This window comes from Prinia subflava, chromosome 14 (assembly GCF_021018805.1).
Source record: "Prinia subflava isolate CZ2003 ecotype Zambia chromosome 14, Cam_Psub_1.2, whole genome shotgun sequence".
In the NCBI taxonomy this organism is placed as follows: domain Eukaryota; kingdom Metazoa; phylum Chordata; class Aves; order Passeriformes; family Cisticolidae; genus Prinia; species Prinia subflava.
The window spans coordinates 12463232-12482045 of NC_086260.1; the positions used below are offsets into that span (position 1 = coordinate 12463232).

General features: G+C 52.1%; 1 protein-coding gene across 3 annotated transcripts in view; it reads left to right on the forward strand.

The window, feature by feature from the left end:
• PHF2 (PHD finger protein 2) overlaps positions 1 to 17288 on the forward strand; it is a 48729-nt gene extending 31441 nt beyond the window's left edge. The window contains exons 6-22 of one of the 3 annotated variants that reach the window (XM_063411686.1): positions 907 to 1093; positions 1647 to 1809; positions 2627 to 2714; positions 3266 to 3372; positions 3666 to 3757; positions 4173 to 4262; positions 5003 to 5365; positions 6126 to 6245; positions 6858 to 6976; positions 7311 to 7489; positions 7682 to 7755; positions 8744 to 8901; positions 10804 to 11081; positions 12080 to 12175; positions 13368 to 13477; positions 14577 to 14838; positions 16233 to 17288. In XM_063411686.1, the coding sequence (XP_063267756.1) occupies positions 907 to 1093; positions 1647 to 1809; positions 2627 to 2714; positions 3266 to 3372; positions 3666 to 3757; positions 4173 to 4262; positions 5003 to 5365; positions 6126 to 6245; positions 6858 to 6976; positions 7311 to 7489; positions 7682 to 7755; positions 8744 to 8901; positions 10804 to 11081; positions 12080 to 12175; positions 13368 to 13477; positions 14577 to 14838; positions 16233 to 16321 (2575 nt within the window). In that variant the 3' untranslated portion in view covers positions 16322 to 17288. The remainder of the gene's footprint in view (positions 1 to 906; positions 1094 to 1646; positions 1810 to 2626; positions 2715 to 3265; positions 3373 to 3665; positions 3758 to 4172; positions 4263 to 5002; positions 5366 to 6125; positions 6246 to 6857; positions 6977 to 7310; positions 7490 to 7681; positions 7756 to 8743; positions 8902 to 10803; positions 11082 to 12079; positions 12176 to 13367; positions 13478 to 14576; positions 14839 to 16232) is intronic. The other 2 variants (XM_063411688.1, XM_063411687.1) reach the window with 2 other exon arrangements.
• The last annotated feature ends 1526 nt before the right edge of the window (positions 17289 to 18814 follow it).

Here is an 18814-nt window from a genome sequence, read left to right on the forward strand (position 1 = left end):
CTGGTTTGAAGTGCAGATGCTCTTACTGATGTGGTAGAGTGTCTAGCAGTGAAGCTTCACCTCCTGCAAATTTTGGACTATTTGAATCTAAAATTCAGCACACTCTAGGATGAAACACTTAATATCTGGTTGTCATGCCACTGCATTGTCTTAGCTGTGATTATAGTATATGTTATGTATTTGACAAAAACATAATATATGAGTGAGATAAATAAATAAAGAGGAACACATGTTCAATGTGAATGAAGATAATAATTTGTATAAATTTAGATACATATCCAGTAAGAGTATGGTCTTAATGTATATAAATAGATTTGTTCATATAAATTATAGAAATATGTATCTTACATTTAAAATATATTCACATTATCAACCTAAATTAGACTTTTTCCTTCTTCTGAGCTTTAATTAAATTCAGTCAATCTAAATAAGATTGCTGATTTCAGCATCAGACCAAGAGTTATTTATCCATAAGCATTAATGTAATTGTTATCTGGATTATTGATAATCAGCAGCTTGAGCTGCTGATTTTTCTGGTTCACCAGGGATTTCTGTCCAAGTGCACAGACCTCACCCTCTGTTCTGGAGGGTGGGAAGGTGGCTGTGATCAGTGTTGGTCCCTGAGCCTGCCCAGCAGGGGCTGGAGAACTGCACCAGCACATATTTGCTCATAGGTGATACTGCTGAAAGAAGGCAAATGACTTACTCTTAAGTCATCACACTTAAAAACCCTTAAACCTCTGTCTGTAAGCAGTTTTCCCTAATTTTCTGAATGAAGAGCAGTTCCGCTGCCACAGGAGGAGCTGCTCCAGTTTGCCATGCAAGTGTTTGTCACAGTCGCCTCTTGCTGGACCCAGGTCCTGGTGCTGTTTTATAGCTGCCTGTGTTCTCCCCTCTCTCTGTAAGGATGTCAAGCTTTGTGGAGCCTCCTGATGTCGTTAAGAAGCTGTCCTGGGTGGAAAATTACTGGCCTGACGACGCTCTGCTGGCCAAGCCCAAAGTGACCAAGTACTGCCTGATCTGCGTGAAGGACAGCTACACGGACTTCCACATAGACTCTGGGGGCGCCTCTGCCTGGTACCACGTGCTCAAGGTCAGTGCCTGCCTTTCCCCAGTAGCTGGTGACAAACTCAGGTCCATTCACAAAGGCCATCACAGAATTCTCTCCAAAATTCAGCTCCCAGGTTTTCCCATCGTTGTCCTGCTGTAGCTGAGCCGTAACTGCTCTGAGTTGAGTGCACTCCCAGGGGTGCCAGGGTCTCCTGGGTGAGGAAGCACTTGGAGCGTGGAAATCCTCTGTGTATTTTCTCTCCATTAGGATTTTAATGTTTGTTTAGTGCCTTCTGCACACACGGCACCTTAAAGAAACCACATCCTGTTTTTGTGATGGAACCTGGTGCTGTAAACCTTTTGTAGCACCACTCCCACAAATCCAAGCAGATGTGGTCAGCTGTGATTTCATTATTTCAGCCCTTCTGTACAAAGCTGGCTAATTAATTTTGTTTAAATACTGCCAGAATGCTCAATATTACATGTGTATTTAGGTAAATATTTGTGTCTCTGTGTGTCTGTGTCTGTGTGTGTGCATGCCACAGCAGCGTTGTTTGATTTGGCTGCTCATTGCTAATTTTATATTTCTAATTCAGGGAGAAAAGATCTTTTATCTCATCAAACCAGCCTCTGCAAATATTTCTCTGTACGAACGCTGGCAGTCAGCAGCAAATCACAGCGAGATGTTTTTTGCAGACCAAGTGGACAAATGTTACAAGTGCACGGTTAAACAGGGGCAGACGCTCTTCATCCCGTCAGGTGAGCACCTGGGGAGGGGCTTTGCTCACCCCTGGAGCAGCACATCCACAGTGCCACGGGGATTTGGCAGCTTGCTCTGACCAGTATGGAGTCCAATTCTCAGCAGAGGTTTTATTTCATGTGCTTACAAACAAAACTAATGAGAACTTTACTGCTGGCTATTAATATTTTAGCAGCCTTTTAAACATTAAACTAGTAGGGAGGGTGTTCCACTCGTGGTCTAGCTGGGTTGTGGCAACTCATGAGTTCTCTTTCTGTATCCACCATGTCATTGGTGCTTTCTGACACCTAACAGACAATTTACATTGAATGAAATTGCATTCTGACCCTGACCCCCCCCAAATCCCTGTCACAGACATTAATCCCCTGGGACACTCAGGGACTGCAGGTCACTGTGCGTGAGTAGATTCTTGCACCAAATGTTTACACACTTGAATTTTACCTTGGGTGTAAGAAGTGGAAAGTAGATGTTTCTCTTATGACCATCTGTGGAACAGATGGTGGAATAAACACAGAGCAATTTATAGAGAGTCACTAACTGGAGTAGATTTTTGTATGAAAATACATGTTTGGAAAGCACCTGATTGTGACACTGTGATAAAGCACACGTCAGGGGCTGTTTGGGAAAGCAGCTGCCATTATGCAGCAAAACAAAGAAGGGACCAGAGGCAGCTTTGCTCCAAGTGTGTGTGGTTCTGGGGCAGGGGTGGGTGCCTGTGGAGCAAGGTGCTCAGTGAAGTGTAGACATCATTTGGGATTGAAGTCTGTGCCAATGGCCTTCGAGTTCTTCTCTTGAGGACTCTTCTCTCTCTTTTAGGTTGGATTTATGCAACTCTAACACCAGTAGACTGCCTGGCCTTTGCAGGACATTTTCTTCACAGTCTAAGCGTGGAAATGCAGATGAGGTAATCTGTCTGTAAAATCTAAAGTTGTGTAGAGGCTCATTTTTAACGAATCAGCAGTCCTGGATCACTGCCAGTGGTGCTGGTGCAGCTCCCGGGCAGTTCTGGCTGGTGCCAAGCCCCCTTGGTCCCCTCTGACCGAGTCCCCTCGTGCTGAGTTATCCTGAGCTGTCCTTGCAGCTGCTGGCAGTGCAGGAGTGTGCCCGAGGTGCCCGAGGTGCCTGGGTGGATGTGGCCACACCCCGAGGGCAGGGCTGTGACACTGCCTGGGGTTTTACCCTGGCACCTGCCTCCCACTGCCCACTGGGCTCTGTGCCCAGTGTGAGACAGTACAAGCAGTTCTTTACTGATCCTGGGCAAGCAATGCAATAAAACCACCTCACAGCTGTATCTCAGTATTTTACCAGTGCTGCCATGGTTTGCTTTTGGCCTGAGGCCAGCCTGAGGCAGCAGGACAAAGAGGGCCCCACTGCAGAGTGACCCTGGCACCTGTGTGGCACAAGTGGTGGCACTGGTGCTCTGCCATGCTCAGGTGCTGGGGCTTTGTCTTGCAGGGCGTATGAGGTAGAAAGGAGATTGAAAATCGTCAGCCTGACCCAGTTCCCCAACTTTGAAACGGCGTGCTGGTACATGGGGAAGCATCTGCTAGAGAAATTCAAAGGTAAATCTGCATTTCCCTGCCCGCCCTGGTGGCCCAGCTTTGGGAGTGAGGACAGTGACCCCGAATTTCAGTAGCCACTCCTGGCAGGAGCACGGGCTGGGAAGGCTCAGCTGGTTTAGGACACAGCAGAAACACTGCTTGTTACCATCAGGTTATAGTAGGGATTGATTTGTGGGGACCAGCCCTCAAAGAGTTAACTGCAGCTTTCCCAGTTACAATTTTCAAATTAAATACTTTCTGTGAACAGCTGGAGCTGTCAGTGCTTGAATGACACTGGGTTTTTCTCTGCTTAGGTTTGCATAAAGCTGGACAACAACCTCCTGCTCATCTCCTTCAGGGAGCAAAGATTCTCAACGGTGCTTTCAGGTCGTGGACTAAAAAACAGGTAGGAGCAGCCTGGACTAAGAGTGTGTGTTTGTCAGCTGCTGCAGCAGAGAGGAAATTCAGGAACAAATAACATCTCCATTGCAAAACCTCCAATTCTAGGATGCCAGAGAGAAGGAATTGGGAGAGCTGGGGGTGAGCAAAGTGATGTTGCAGTTGTGAAAATTAAATATCTGAAAAAAGATGATTGACTTCATATTTCTCTCAGGACAACTTTTTACAATAACATCCAGAACAGGGAAAAGTGCGGTGTGATTTTTTTTTTTCTTTTTTTTTTTTTTAATTTGAATGTCTAATGTAGTCAAGATTGATTTAAGTACATGGGAAAAATATGGACAGTCACTTCAAGAGGTTTTTTTATTTATTTTTGAAGAAAATATGCACAGAAACAGCAATTTGCCTTTGTTGTGTTTTAGGCTTTAGCAGAGCATGAAGATGAACTGCCAGAAAACTTCAAACCAGCACAACTTATCAAGGACCTTGCCAAAGAAATAAGATTAAGTGAGGTTTGTGCTGTTTTTACAGTATTTACTGTAGTGGGGGTCCAGGCTATAGAATGCATGGAGGTCTCAGCCTTTGACTGGGGTACCAGGTCCTGCTGGAGACGTGTGACAGCACAAGGGGACCACAGCTGGCTCAGCTCCTTCAGGGAGACATTGCACCCTGCTCTAACCACGTCCAGAGCTCAAAACTGAAACCTGTCCTCTCCTTTGGTCCTCTTTGATGTAGTATTTCAGTTTTCTGATTGTCAGAATGGCAACTTAAGCAGAAAATAATTTCTTTTTAATTAGTCAGTGTTAATTTTAATTGGGCAGCTATTTTACTGCTAATTTTTCCCGAGGGCATGAAATGTGATTCTGCTATATTTATCACATCAGAATTAAAGGGGAAGGGGTTTTGCTGGAGCTGATCAGCATTTTAAGCAGAAGGCTGTTCATGTTATCTGTCCTGTGTGGACAGGCCGTGTAACTCCCACCTGATGGTCCAGCCCAGAGAGGGTTACAGTCCCTGGAGCCTCTGGAGTTCCTGCAGGCTTGGGGAATGTGGGTGGGAGCTGGGGTGGGGATTGGTGGGCAGAGCTTTGCTGTGGCCCTGCTGGGATCTCCATTCCTCACTGGCCTGTGTGCAGGTCCCCCTCCATCACGTCTTTGGGCATCTCTGGGTTTGTTTCCCCATCTGAGGGAGGGTGGGGTGAGTACCACGGGACAGGAGTGTCTGAGCAGGCTGTGCTTTGTGCCAACCCCAGAACGCCTCGAAAGCCAGCAAAGCAGACAGCAGTGCCAACCCCCCGGCCGAGGAGCTCTGTCCTGGGGACAAGGAGGAGGCGCCGTCCCCCGCCCCGGTGTCCCCTCCGCCCCCGCCCCCAGAAAAGCTCCCGAAAAAAAAGACTCCCAAAACTGTGAAAACTCCCAAACAACTGAAGCCATCCAAGCCCCCGAAGCCTCCCAAGCCCCCCAAACCTCCCAAGACACCGAAAGTGAAGGGAGAAGGCAAAAAGAAAGGCAAGAAGGCGAAGGAGAGCCCGCCACCAGCCATCCCCAACCTGGACCTGCTGGAGGCACACACCAAGGAGGCTCTGACCAAGATCGAGACGCCAAAGAAGGGGAAGGTGGGTGGTGTTTTAACCTCTCCCTCTTCTCCCCCCCAGAGAGATAAAATCACTCCCTAAGGCTCATGCAAAAGTAATGTGTGCAGCACTTTGGGAAAGCCTGGCTCTGCAGGAGCAAGGGGAGGTTTGTAGCTGCTGGCTCACTGCCCTGCTCCTGCCTCCTTGATTTGGCTGTTTGTTGGTCATTCATGGATGTGGAGCCTCCAGAAACCCACTGATCTCTAAAGGTGTCAGTGATGACAGGATTTGTTTCTACAGTATCTCATTTGCTCGAGATGTTATCTAGAATGAGTGACTGAGAACTGACCTGTAGTTTTCTCCCACTTTTGCCCACGCAGGACACGGTTCTTTTTGAAGTCCTTTAATTCTGACACCCTTTAATTCAGCATAAATTTTGCTATGGATTTCGGTAGGGGCCAGGATCCATCAGGGCACTGACAGAGGAAGGGTTGTACACTGTTTGTGAAGAAATATCCATAAATCTTTCCTAAAATGTTTCTGAAGTTCTAACAGTTTGTGTGCAGTTTGTGAAACCTGCCATGGGGTGACAGACAGGGAGAGGAGAGTATTGGTGTATCAAGGAGAAGGGCAGCTGCTCTTCTGCACACTCTGAAGGAGCAGTATCTGATTGAACCTCAATCAAATTTGGGGTCTGGGGTTTTCAAAAATATATCATGTTATTTCCCAGACAAAGCCTGTGTTTCTGACATGCCAACACTCCACCCTCATTCAGAGGACTTCTTCCTGACTTTTTTCCCAGGCTGCAAAGAATGTTTTAGGTGTTCCCAATAAGGAATCTGCGAACAAGCAGAATGAGGTGGAGAAATTTGAAGTTCGAGAGCAAAATAAAAGCAAAACTGAAGCCAAATGGAAATACAAGGTGATGTCTCCTGTTAAATTCTGCCACATGACGATAAGCCAAGGGCAGGGAATTGTTTGTGGCTCTGTCCAAGTGGACAGAACGAGGCACCAATTTTCAGTTCCCAAAGAAAAGAAAATTAGGCAGGAAATAATCAATTAATCCCTGATAAAAGAAGAGGGAGTGGATGGATTCCTCAAAAGCACGTGCTGAGTTGTCCCTTTGTCCATAGTGACACCAGACTGTTAACAGGGAGATGGTTCATGCTGATCCCTTTTGTGATCCTTGCTCTGACACAGTCCTCCTGGTTTGTCTGAAATCAATAACTCATGAGAAATCACTAACTAATCAATAGCTAGCTAATCATCAATAACTAATTTTAATGGCATAAAATTAGAGTTAGTGAAATCTGGGTTGTGCCCTATGGACTAAAAGCCTGCCTTTCTTGAGGGCTATTGCAGGGTGAGTGCAATTCACTCATGGGATAGAACATTTTGTCTGCAGGGAAATTTGAAAGGGTTTTTAAATAAGGGAAAGTGTAACAGGCTTAGATTCAGATGGTACCTTTGAGCTGAAACATAAATGACTCGTTTAACTGATTTATTTATTTTGTTTTGTTCTTTTCCCTTTCAGAACAGTAAACCCGATTCACTTCTAAAAATGGAAGAGGAACACAAATCGGAAAAGACGCCTTTATCAGGAAATAAAGACAGCAAATTCACATTCTCTTTCTCTAATAAGAAGTTGCTTGGGTAGGTAAAAATATGACAGCACACATCAACTAAAAAAGGAAATTGAAAGGTCATTATTTATATTTTTTATCCAAGATGATGAAAATCTTCCTTTCTGGGCAATGTATAAAATATCCTATCATTAAAACTTCTTCTAGTGCTCTAGTCAGAGTCCTATTTTGAGATATCAATCATAGGTTCAGAAATGTGTGTGTAAAATTATTCTAGTTGCTTTGGCACCCCTGAAAGAATTCAATTTGCCTGAGATTTCTGCAGAGAGATACTCACTGTCTGTCAAGTCACAAGCTGTTTTCTACTCAGAGTGTTGTTACTGATTTGTAAATATCTTTTTCAGTTCAAAGGGAGTCAAAACTCATCTGAATACCAGCGTGTTTGGGTCACTGCAGAATTTTAAAGAGGACAAAGCTAAACCTGTCCGGGATGAGTATGAGTATGTGTCAGATGATGGTGAACTGAAAATCGATGAGTTTCCAATCAGAAGAAAGAAAAACACTGCAAAAAGAGAGCTGCCCTGTAAGGATATCTCCTGGTTTGTCTTTAGTCTTAGGTGGTGATTTTCCAAAAGAGTCAATACAATCTTTAAAATCTGTGTGATTTATAATAAAGAAAGCCATGTCTTACCTGTCAGTCAAGTGTGAGTGGAATAGAAGGGCTGGTTTTTGAAGGGAAACCCCCCTGAGTTTCTGTTCCTTTTTGTTTATTCAGTTTTGTCAGATAAGAAGGAGGGCCTGCAGCACACCCCTGTGAAGAAGCCGAAGGTGGAGTCGGTGCCGTACAAGGTATGAGGTGACTGTGCCTTCACACGAGGCACTCCTGGAGCAGGAGGCTCTGTCCAACCCAAACCATCCTGTGCTTCTCCTCCTCAAGTATTTGTTTTGTGCCCCTTGGCAGAGCCTCTGTGCCCGTGCTGAGATCCAGAGCCCTCCTGAGCTGGTGACCCAGCCCTGCAGTGCCAGTGAGCCTGGCTGAGCTCACCTGCAGGACGGCACAGCCCAGCCCTGAGTCTGCTCTGTGTCTGCAGCACAGGGCTGCAAATCAAATGACATGAAAATTAAGTGTTTTCCCTGACTGTGGTAAATACAAATTCATATTGTCATACCTGAATAAGTCAAAATAGCAAAATGGTTCATGAAGACAGAACCAAAGATGACAAAAGTGTTCAGTACTAAGGAGCTCTTTTCACCCTGGTTTGTGTGTGGGACGTTCAGGGGGAAGTGCAGACCTGTCCCTGTGCAGGAGCCTGAGGAGGGAATTCTGGAGACAACAGGCTGGCAGCCAGGCAGGAAGGGCTGGTGCTGTAGCAGCCTGAAAGCAGGGCAGGAATGGGGCAAAACTTGTTTTCTTAGGCACCAGACTACAGTGCCTAGAAACCTCAGCCTCAAAGAGAGGGTCAGACGTAGGCAGCTCCCTTCCAGAGCCTCACAGGACACTGTCCCTGCATACCTGTCCCATTCCTCTGCCTGAGCCTCCGCGTCTGCTGCTGTGGGGATGGAAACACCACTGTTACAGGGAATGAATCCCATCAGCAGGACCAGATCTCAAAGCTTTGGAAGGGGAAAGAAAATCCTTCCTTGCCTACAGGCTACAGGGAGATGGATTTTTACCACGTACTTGGTTTTGTTCTCTTTTTTTTGTGTAAAGAAAGTGAATTCCAAAGGCCAGGCCTGTGTCTTTGGAGCAGCAGCAGGCTGCAGAGATCACTGTGCTGCTCTAGGGGACCAGCTCAGTGAGTTTCCACCTTTCCTAGCCCTTTCCTTGTTCTTGCAGAGCGAGGACTCATCAGATGAAGATTTGCTTCACATTGACACAGAGGCAAAGCCGGGACGCAATTCCAAAGTAAAGAAAGAGAGTGGAAGCTCAGCAGGAATTCTTGACCTTTTGCAGGCAAGCAAGGAAGTTGGGGGTTTAGAGTATAACACCAACAGGTACGCACCAGGGGAGCCTTTCCCTCTTACCTGTGAACAAAATTGCTCTCTTGTGGTTGTGTGTGAGTGAGAGTGAATTTTGCAGCTCGATGGCTGCTTTTCCCCAGTAAGCAAACTCTTCCTTTATCCTGTGATCTGGAGGGAGAGGGAGGAAAGTTTGTGGTGGGGCCTCAGCAGTGCCAGCACAGGGGACGGGCACTGCCCTGGCCCTGCTGCCACCCCAGGGCTGGAACAGGGCAGATGAGGCACAGACCAGTGTCTGTCAGTGTGTCCCCCTCTGTCACCCACAGCAGCAGCTGCCAGCCCCAGGACAGCACTGCAAGGCTGCAGGCAGCCCTGAGCTGTCCCCAGTGCCACCTCCTGTGTGTTTGGGGTGGCTGTGGGCACACAGCAGGGGTGGAATAATTTTGGCTGCTTTGTTCCTGCTCCAGTGCTCTTTTGAAAATGTTTTTTAAGCCATAATTGTAACTCACTGATAGTTTACTTTCATGAATGTGGTTTTTCAAAAATCATTGCTGAAGCTACAGAAAGGGGATATGGCTCTTCCAGAGCTTCAAAATTGCTTCCTGAATCTTCCTGAATTTTTTTTGGCTTAGAAAGCTGAAATACTCCTGATGGAAGCACACCAGGCACATGCCCTAATGAGAAACATTCTGCCTCATGTGCAGCTCTGAGACATTTCCCCCTTTTCAGGTTGGTGTTTGACTCTCAGAACCACTGGTTTTGATCATATCCCACCATTTATTTGTTGAAGTTTGTGTTGCTTAAGGCAGTTCCTCTCTGATTTGCCCATTTAGTGGTCAGTATTTGATGGTCTGTTTGCAGTGTTTTGAGAGTCCAGTGTTTGGAAAAACAGTTCAGGGAAAAAGACTGGAAGAAAATATGATAATTCCTTGTAGATGATGCAAAATATTTCTTTGCTAGGGAGAAGGCAGAGGAGAAGGCATGATATTGGAGGGATTTAAATGGCTCTTTCCTAAATAAGTTTTTTGATGTTCTTCTGTTTGTTGTGAACTAACACTAGTCTTAACTAATTTCCAGGATTATGACTAAATGCCATTAGTGCCCAAAACCTTCCTTTATGGTCTTGTACATTACTCTATTCAGAGCCCAGATTAATTCTCTTGTATGTTTGTGGCTTCCATTGCACAACAAAGGCATAACAAGTGTAACAAATATTATTGCCACAGCAAGGGGTTTTTGCATTTCACTGCTTGCCCAAACTCCCAGCACTGGAGATGAGTTGTGCCAGTGTCAGAAGTGATTTCCAGCAGCTCCTGGAGTGCTGACAGCCCATGATGTGAACTGGGGCTTCCAGGCAGTTTCGAGCAGAGCCCCCACGACATCCCCCACCAGTGCTGATGCCTAAGCTCTCCTTTCACAGCAGCTGGTAGTATGGATTATAAATAATGCTATGAAAATATGATGATGAGGAGGAGGAGGAGGAGGGTGACTTGGTAGTACAGAAAAATAACATTATTAAAGATAGATAGATAGATAGATAGATAGATAGATAGATAGATAGATAGATAGATAGATAGATAGATAGATAGATAGATAGATAGATATTTAAAGATGATGGTGAGGAGGAGGAGGATGATGATGATGGTTGGTATAGTGACACTGCTGTGTCAGGAACTCTGCTGTGGCCTTTGGGAAGTTCCCTGAGCTCTGCCCAGAGCGCTGACAGCCCCAGGGACCTGCCCATGTCTCTGTGGCTCCTGGGCCATCTCCCCCAGCTCTGAGGAGCTCTCTGTGGCACTCCTGTCCCATCAAATTCCCCACTGGCCCTGGTGGTCAGGGGGATCAGGGGGTCCCTCCTAGCACAAGTGCCGTGGCAGGAGCCAGGGGTTGGTGTTTCTGGAATCTCTGAGTGCTCCAGCATCTCTCCCTGTCCCACAGCCAGCCACCTGCCTCCCCCAGCACGCAGGAAGCCATCCAGGGCATGCTCTCCATGGCAAACCTCCAGGCCTCAGAGTCCTGCCTGCAGACGGCGTGGGGCACCAATCAGGCCAAGAACAACTCCTTCTCCACACAAAACTCGAAAAAATCTGGTGGGGGCAGCAACAAAAACGCCGGGAAGCGGCTGCTGAAGAAAAGCACAAAGAACAACATCGACATCGAGGATTATGACGAGGACCAGGACCACTTGGATGCCTGCTTTAAGGACTCAGATTATGGTGAGTAGCAGGGAAGCAGAGTGAGGCTGTGCCTGGGGCTGCAGGGACATCCCTGTGCCTGTTGGCAATTGTCCCTGTGCCCGTGTGCCTGTTAGCAAACGTCCCTTTGCCCGTGGTGCTTCCTCCCCTCTGCCACCCCGGGAGCAGCCGTGGAACGGGATCTGCACACCAGAGCAGGCAGAGATGGGTGACAGCAGGTGGCTGCAGAGCCCAGGGTCACACAGCCATCCAGGCAGGCTGCATTTGAGGTGTGGCACAACGAGAAACTCTCAGGAAACCTGGAGAGCCCCCAGAACTGCAGCAGTCAACCCAGAAACGGGGGACTGTCCCAGAAATGTGGGTCAGGTACTGCTACTTGTGACAGAAATGTCCTTGTCTGCACAGCAGCAATTAAACCTCCAGCTGAGAGGAGTGAGAAGTTGAATTTGTACATGGGATAGGGATCCAATGCTACTCTGAGTTTTGGCGGAGAAGGCAAGCATCTGCAGCAGAAATGGGCACAAAGCCCCTTTGCACCAGTTACATCATTTCTGCCACAATTATCCTGGAGTCATAGAGAGGTTTGGGTTGGAAGGGACCTTAGGGATCATCTCATTCCCAACTAATCCTGGCCAGGGACACCTCCCACTGTCCCAGTCTGCTCCAAGCCCTGTCCAGCCTTGCCTTGGACACTTGCAGAGATGGAGCAGCCACAGCTCCACAGGGCAACTGAGAGGGACTCGATGGCTCCTGTGGCTCCCTTGCAGCTCAGGATATTCTGTGATTATAGAGGAATATGGAGAGCCAGTCACAGTTTAATGACAACAGCTCCCCAGAGTAATGTGTGGGTGAGAGCAGAGGGAAGTCCCCTGAGTGTCACAGCTGGGACAGAAGTGTACAGTGGCACTTCTGGGACAATCCAGGTGCCTGTGGTCCCTGCACCTGGACACAGCAAGGGACCTCTGTGCAGGGCAGAGCTGTTTCCTAGACTGAAGCTCTTTCTTTGTTTCCTGCTGCAGTTTACCCTTCTCTCGAATCAGATGAAGATAATCCAGTATTCAAATCCCGATCAAAGAAGAGGAAAAGTTCAGATGATGCCCCTTACAGTCCGACAGGTAAGTCCATGTGCTCTGTGCTGCCCACACTCAGGCTAAGGCTTGCAAATCTCTAAACCCAGCTATTTTCCCAAGAGTGTGGAAACTGTAACACACAAATAGTGATTTCTTTGTGTCATGAAAAATTAACCCTTTCCAGGTCAGTGGGAAGTGATCCAGGCCCTGAGATTCCTGCCAAGCAGTTTTAGCCTTCCTCCTGCAATCAGCTGGCAGGAAAATGTAATTCCTTGGTTGGTTTATTTCTCCTCACCCTCTTAGTGACAGACCATTTGGTTGCCACCTTAGCAGTGGTGTAACAGTGAATCAACAATCCCTGGACAGCTGAGTTGCCATGGATTCCAGGTGTTGACTGGGAATACTGAGGAATAGTATCCTCCAGGTTCAGCCAAAGCTCATGGTCTGGGAGGGTTTGGTCTGCCCTGGGTTTGTGGGAGCTCACCAGGGGCAAGAGGGCCCCTAGACCCCTTTGACCCCACAGCCCATGAGCACCCTCTGTGTGTGCTGTGTGTGACAAGCAGCCCATGCTTGGTCCCATCAGCCTGTGGCCCTGCATGTCCTCCCCTGGCTGCAGTGAGCACTGTCCCTTTGGCAGTGACACTCACAGTCCAGGATGTGGGCACAGATGTGTGTGGCTTTGGCTTCAGGTGGCTGTGGAGCTGCTCAGCTGTGTGACATCTCTATCAGCAGCTTCTGCCCGTGCCACCATGCCCGGGGCTCTTGTGCCTCACTCGCACCTGGGAAGGGAAGGGCAGAGGCTGCCCCCATCTCTTCTGGCTGAGCAGGGCAGAGCCACTGCCCCTGAGCACATCCCTGCCCCTGAACTGCCTCTGCCCCTGAGCACATCCCTGCCCTGGACCTGCCTCTGTCCTTGGGCACATCCCTGCCCCTGAGCTGTCTCTGCCCCCGGGCACATCCCTGCCCTGGACCTGCCTCTGCCCCTGAGCACATCCCTGCCCTGGACCTGCCTCTGTCCTTGGGCACATCCCTGCCCCTGAGCTGCCTCTGCCCCCTGGCACATCCCTGCCCCTGAGCTGTCTCTGCCCCCGGGCACATCCCTGTCCTGGACCTGCCACTGCCCCCCGGCACATCCCTGCCCTGGACCTGCCACTGCCCCCCGGCACATCCCTGCCCCTGAGCTGTCTCTGCCCCTGGGCACAGTCCTGCCCCTGAGCTGTCTCTGCTCTCCTTGCAGCTCGAGTTGGCCCCTCGGTGCCCCGGCAGGACCGGCCGGTGCGGGAGGGCACCAGAGTCGCCTCCATCGAGACTGGACTGGCCGCTGCCGCCGCCAAGCTGTCCCAGCAGGTGAGAGGCTGCGTGGGGAGCAGGGGCTGCCGGGGTGACAGCCCTGTCCCCAGCAGCAGGGCCGTGCCCCGGCCGAGTGCTGTGCCAGCCCTGCACGGGGTTTGCTCCTGCCAGTGACACGAGGCTCTGCAGTCTCAGGGAAATGAACGGGACCCAAGCCCGGCGGTGTCACGACACACCTGACCGCGTCACAGGGCAGCAAGGGACAGAGCACAGGGAGGCTGAGGGAGTGAGAACAGCTCCTGGGGTAGAGCAGGAGAAGCTGCCCCAAAGGAGTGTGTGTGCTGTGTCCTGAGAGCCTGTCTGGTGTGATTGCCTGTCTGTGCAGATCGGCTGCTGGGGAGTGTCAGGGTTTGTTTCCAAGGGTTTGGTGAACTGTGAGCAGAGGGTCAGACTAAGAAAGGAACCAGGGCAGTTCGGATGTTTGGTGTCTGTCTCTGAAGGGCTCAGAGAAGCCCCACAAAGGTGACATGGTGAGATGCTAAGGTGACAAGGTCTGCTGGAACGAGGTTGGTGAGGCACCTCAGCAAGCTGGTGGAGATGCAGGTTGTGGTGGCCTTGGGCTTCTGCGAGGTGGACTGTTGAGTAGAAGAGCTTTAAGGATGGAGGCAGGGTCAAGAAGAAGGAGCTGGAAGTAGACAAGGGACACAGGACAGCAGCAGGCCTGTGCCACCCCAGTGTGCATGTCCAGGTGCAGTTCCAGGTCAGGAGATGACGTGTGTGTCCTAGCAGGAAGCAGAGGCTGAATCAGTGGCGTGTTTAATATCCTTCGTGCTGTTGTGCAAGGGTGTGAAGATCCCTGAAGATAGGAGGTGCCAGTTTTTGTGGAAGATGGAAGGAGTTGCCCGTGCTGACCACGCTGCGGTGCCAGGGCCCTGCTGGCTCCCGCTGGCTGCAGGGTGAGGAACCAGGAGGCCCCGCACAGAGCCGGGATGTAGAGCACGAGAGGCAAACGTGTGTGTGCAGCTGTGAGCCACGCTTGTCCACGGCCACCTCCCGGGCTGTCCTTGTGTCAGCACCCCAAGCGACGCCGCTGGCCCTTGCCCTAGCTAAAGGTCTTCTGGGGATTAATCTGAGCTTCATCTTTGTCATTTTAAAGGAGGAACAAAAAGGCAAGAAGAAAAAAAATACCAAAAAGAAGCTGTCAGCCCCCGACGCAAGCCAAGCGGTGGAGGAAGGCGGCTCCCCCGAGCCGAAGCTGGAGTCGCAGGCCAGCAGCCTCACAGATCACGAGTACACCGCGGGGGCCAGCGCCTTTGGGGCCGCCCAGCCCAACAGGGGATCGCAGCCGATGGCTCCCGGTGTGTTCCTCACACAGAGGAGACCCTCATCATCCTCGCAGAACAATGCCTCCGCCAAAGGTACCAGGAAACGCCTGGGTGGTGGTGCAGGAGTGGGGACGGGTGAAGGGCCGTGCCTCCCCAGGGCCGCCCCGCCCTGTGCGTGCCCTGCGCACGGGTTTGTGCACCCAGGCAGGTCTGCTCAGGGACAGGGCCCCGGCCCCCTGTCCTGGCAGAGAGGAGATTTCTGCCATGGCAGGAGCACTGCCCAGCCCTCCAGCCCAGGAGCACCTGCAGGGCCACATCCCAGGCTGCCTGCCCGCTGCAGCTGCCCAGGGGAGGATCCACAGAGGCTGTTCTGCCAGGGCTGGGGCAGGCACTGTGCTCTTGGTGCTGGCTGGAGCTGAGGACAGTCCTCCCAGCATGTGCAGAGCAGGGCACACTGCAGATCTCTCTGGACAGGGAGCAGAGGAATATCAAACCTTGGGCAAAGGCAGGAGAGAGGAAGAGGTTGCTCGCTGTCTGCTGTAGGGAAAGCATGAGAAAGCTGAGGCTGTCCCAGTCTGGGCTGGGACATCCTGCTCTCCACCTGAACTTGGCTGAGGAAGTGTAACTGAGGCAGTTGTGTGGGACAGGCACAGTGCAGCATGATAATTGTGTGTGATCCCACTGGGAAGGGCCCCAGTGACAAGTGAGGCAATGTGGCTGATGTTTCCTGAATTCCATGTATTCGAGTGGAGCAGATCAGAGGTAGAGCACAGTACCCTGGCAGCTTGGATGGCCACAGGGCAGGATGAGTGCAGCCTGTGGTAGGGGCTGGGTCTGTCCGGGGGCTGCTGGTACCTGTGGCTCTCTGCAGAGCTGGAGAGGAAAGGATGTATTTGCCTGGAATTTTGCTTTTGTGGTGGAATGGTGGGAATCAGGTCCAAGGCAGAGAGGTGCCCAGGAGCCTGGAGCTGCAGGGTGACACAGGGGTCAGTGTCAGCTGCAGTGAGCTGTGGGGTATCTGTGTGTGTATGTGTGTGTGTGTGTGTGTCTGTGTGTCTGTTTGTCTGTGTCTGTGTGCGTGTGCAGCCTCTCCCTGAGGAGCAGGATGGCACTGGTGGGGCTGGGTTTGACTGTCACCCTGTGGGCAAACAGGTGACCATGAGCACTGAGCCAGGGCAGGTGAGGGCACAGGGCAGGAGGGCTGGCACTGCAGGGACAGGAGGGTGCCAGGCAGAGCTGTTCCTCTGAGAGCAGGTGTGGATGTGTCCGTGGGGCTGGGTGTGTGCTGTGCCCCCGGCTCAGCAGGGCTGGCTCTCCAGGGGCCGTGCTCCAGCCAAGCCCTGTGCCGTGGGCAGCAGCCCCACTCCTGAGGGTGCTGCAGGGGTCCCTGAAGGTGCTGGGCAGGGCCGTGGGGGCAGGAGGCAGCTGGAGGGTCTGTGCCCGTGGGGTGGGCGTGGGTCCTCACCCCAACCCTGCTCTCCTTGCAGGGAAGCGTACGAAGAAGGGCATGGCCACGGCCAAGCAGCGGCTCGGCAAGATCCTGAAGATCCACCGGAACGGGAAGCTGCTGCTCTAGCGGCCCCGGGGACACTGCCACCCACTTCTGGGCCACCACCACGACAACCCCTTTAACTTTCAGCGGTCGGACTGTACAGAATCCTGCTATAAATATTTTTTAATATAGATGTCCTTTCTCAGAGCGCTGAGAGCGACTAGCCGCAAAAGGTTAATACTAATCTCGGCCACCGAGGAGCGCGGCGGGCCCCGGCCCGGCCCCGGGCCCCGCTGGTGCCGGGCGGGCTCCGCCGGTGCCGGGGGCGGCAGCGCCGGGGGCGGCAGCGCCGGGAGCGGCAGCGCGCCCGGCCCGCAGCGCTGGGGGAGCCGCCCTGGGGCAGCGCCGCCGCCCCGCAGCCGCCCCGGCCCCTTTTCCTAGAATGTAGCTTGTACATAGCTTTTGGAATAACCACCGCCGGGTTTTTATACGGGGAGGGTCTCTCCGGGCGCTGCCCGCCGGTACCAGCTCTTTGCGTAACTTCTTGTACGAGGAGGGAGACAGTTATTTTACTAGCACCTTGTGGAGTGTTTCCGTGTTTTGTGACGATGTAATTTATTAATGTTTGTAGCTTTTTATATTTGTACATTTCTTATGGGCTTTGTTTATATACACACATTACCGGGGCGCGGCGCCTGCGGGGAACCAGAGCCACCTGCCGCCGTGGGCCAGGGCCACCAGGGCCACCGGGGCCACCAGGGCCACCGCCAGTGCCACCAGGGCCTCGCCGGCCCAGGCGTCGCGCCGGCTTTTTTTATTATGATTATGATGATTATTATTAGTATTATTATTTTTTCGCGACATGTACATTTCTAACAAAGTTTATCGTGGCTATCTATCTATGACAGTGTTTTATTTACCGATTCATATCAAATGCTCTTGTATCGACTTCACAAAATCTTAAGTAAACCTAGAGCAAAGTTTAAAAAAAGAAGGAAAAAAAGAAAAAAAAAAGAAAGCAAAGTAAAACTATTTCAGGTTTTGTACACAATTGCCTGGGCCTGGCCTTTTTGTGGGGTCCGCGAAGGAGGGGTGGGGTGGCAGCTGGGGTGGGTGAAGGAGCGAGCAGGGACCCACAGCTGGCACAGACAGGGGTTGGCACTGCTGTCACTGCCCCATCTGTCACCCATCCCCGTACACACCTCTGCTTGCTACAGCACCACGAGGAGCCCTGGTCAGTTGGGCATGGTCTTGAGTGTTAAGTCTTGGTCTTGAGTAAGATACCTCTGAGTCCACCCCAAGGTGTCCACCCACGCCCATCATCCACCTCCCACGGCCAAACACACGTGCCTGCTTCCCTCTGCTTCCTCCCTCTTGGGCGTCACCGGGTGCTCCAGCCTTTCCCCTTCTTTGTGCTCACTGACACATCAGCATCCCCCATTGACTCCTGACCCTCGGGGACATGTGCGACCTGCATTTTTCTCTTTGCTGGTGCGAGGCCATTCCCACCTCGCACACCGCTCCCTGCTGTCGGGCACGTTGTGCTGGCAGTGCCCGAGCCCCGCAGCCCGCACGGTGACCTGGTCCCTGTGACGGCCCCAGCAGCCCCGAGTGCAGCCTCGGCTTTGGGGACCGGGGCAGCCCTGGTGGGGGACACCGCGGGCGGGCTGCGGTGCCTGCTGGCGATATCGAGCCGCGGCCAGCTGGGGGAGTTCACAGTTCAGAAACAGCCGCAGCCGGGAAAATGGGACCCGTCATGGAACCTCCCGAGCTCCTCCCGCGGCTGGGGACAGCGAGCAGCCCCGGCTCGGCATCAGATATCCCGAGCTGGAAGGGACCCGCAAGGATCAGCAGCTGAGGGTGCGCTGTGAGGGGTGAAAGCGAGCGCCCACCCAGGGCACCCACGGCACCCACCCAGGGCATCCAAGCCACCCACCCAATACCCACCCAGGGCACCCACCCAGCGCCCACCCAGGGCACCCACGGCACCCACCCAGGGCACCCAGGATACTCACCCAGGCCGCCCACCCAGCGCCCACCGCCGGCCCTGCAGCAGCTCCGCAGAGCCTGGATGCTACAGCCAGGAGGAACCGAGCTCTGAAAACCAGTGCAGAGCTGCCGCTCCCGTCCAGGGACAAGGGTGGCAGGTGCCGTGCCAGCCTCCCTGCGCAGGAGCCGGGGCTGGCACAGGGCCCTGAGTGCCGGGGTGGGACCGTCGGCTCACCTCGGCTGTCCCTTGGCAGCGCTGGCCCCTGGGTGCTCATCCCGCGCTGCTCGGCGTGCGGGGCACGGCCCGGCCGGGAGGGGCTCTGGGCACACACGGGCAGAGACCTCTGCCCACACCGTCTGTGGTCCGGCTGTTTCTGTCTTTACACTGGCAGGAATCGCTCCAGCCCAGCCGTCTGGCACACCCACCCCTCGCCCTCACAGAGCCCCCGCTCCCCTTCCCCGCGGCCGGGGCAGCTCCCGGCCGTGCCCGGTGCCATCCCACGCTGCGGGATTCCTTCCATTCCATGTGCCCGCACCTCAGTGTCCGCCCCACAGGACTCACAGTGTTTGTGTAAACTGTGCGGAAGT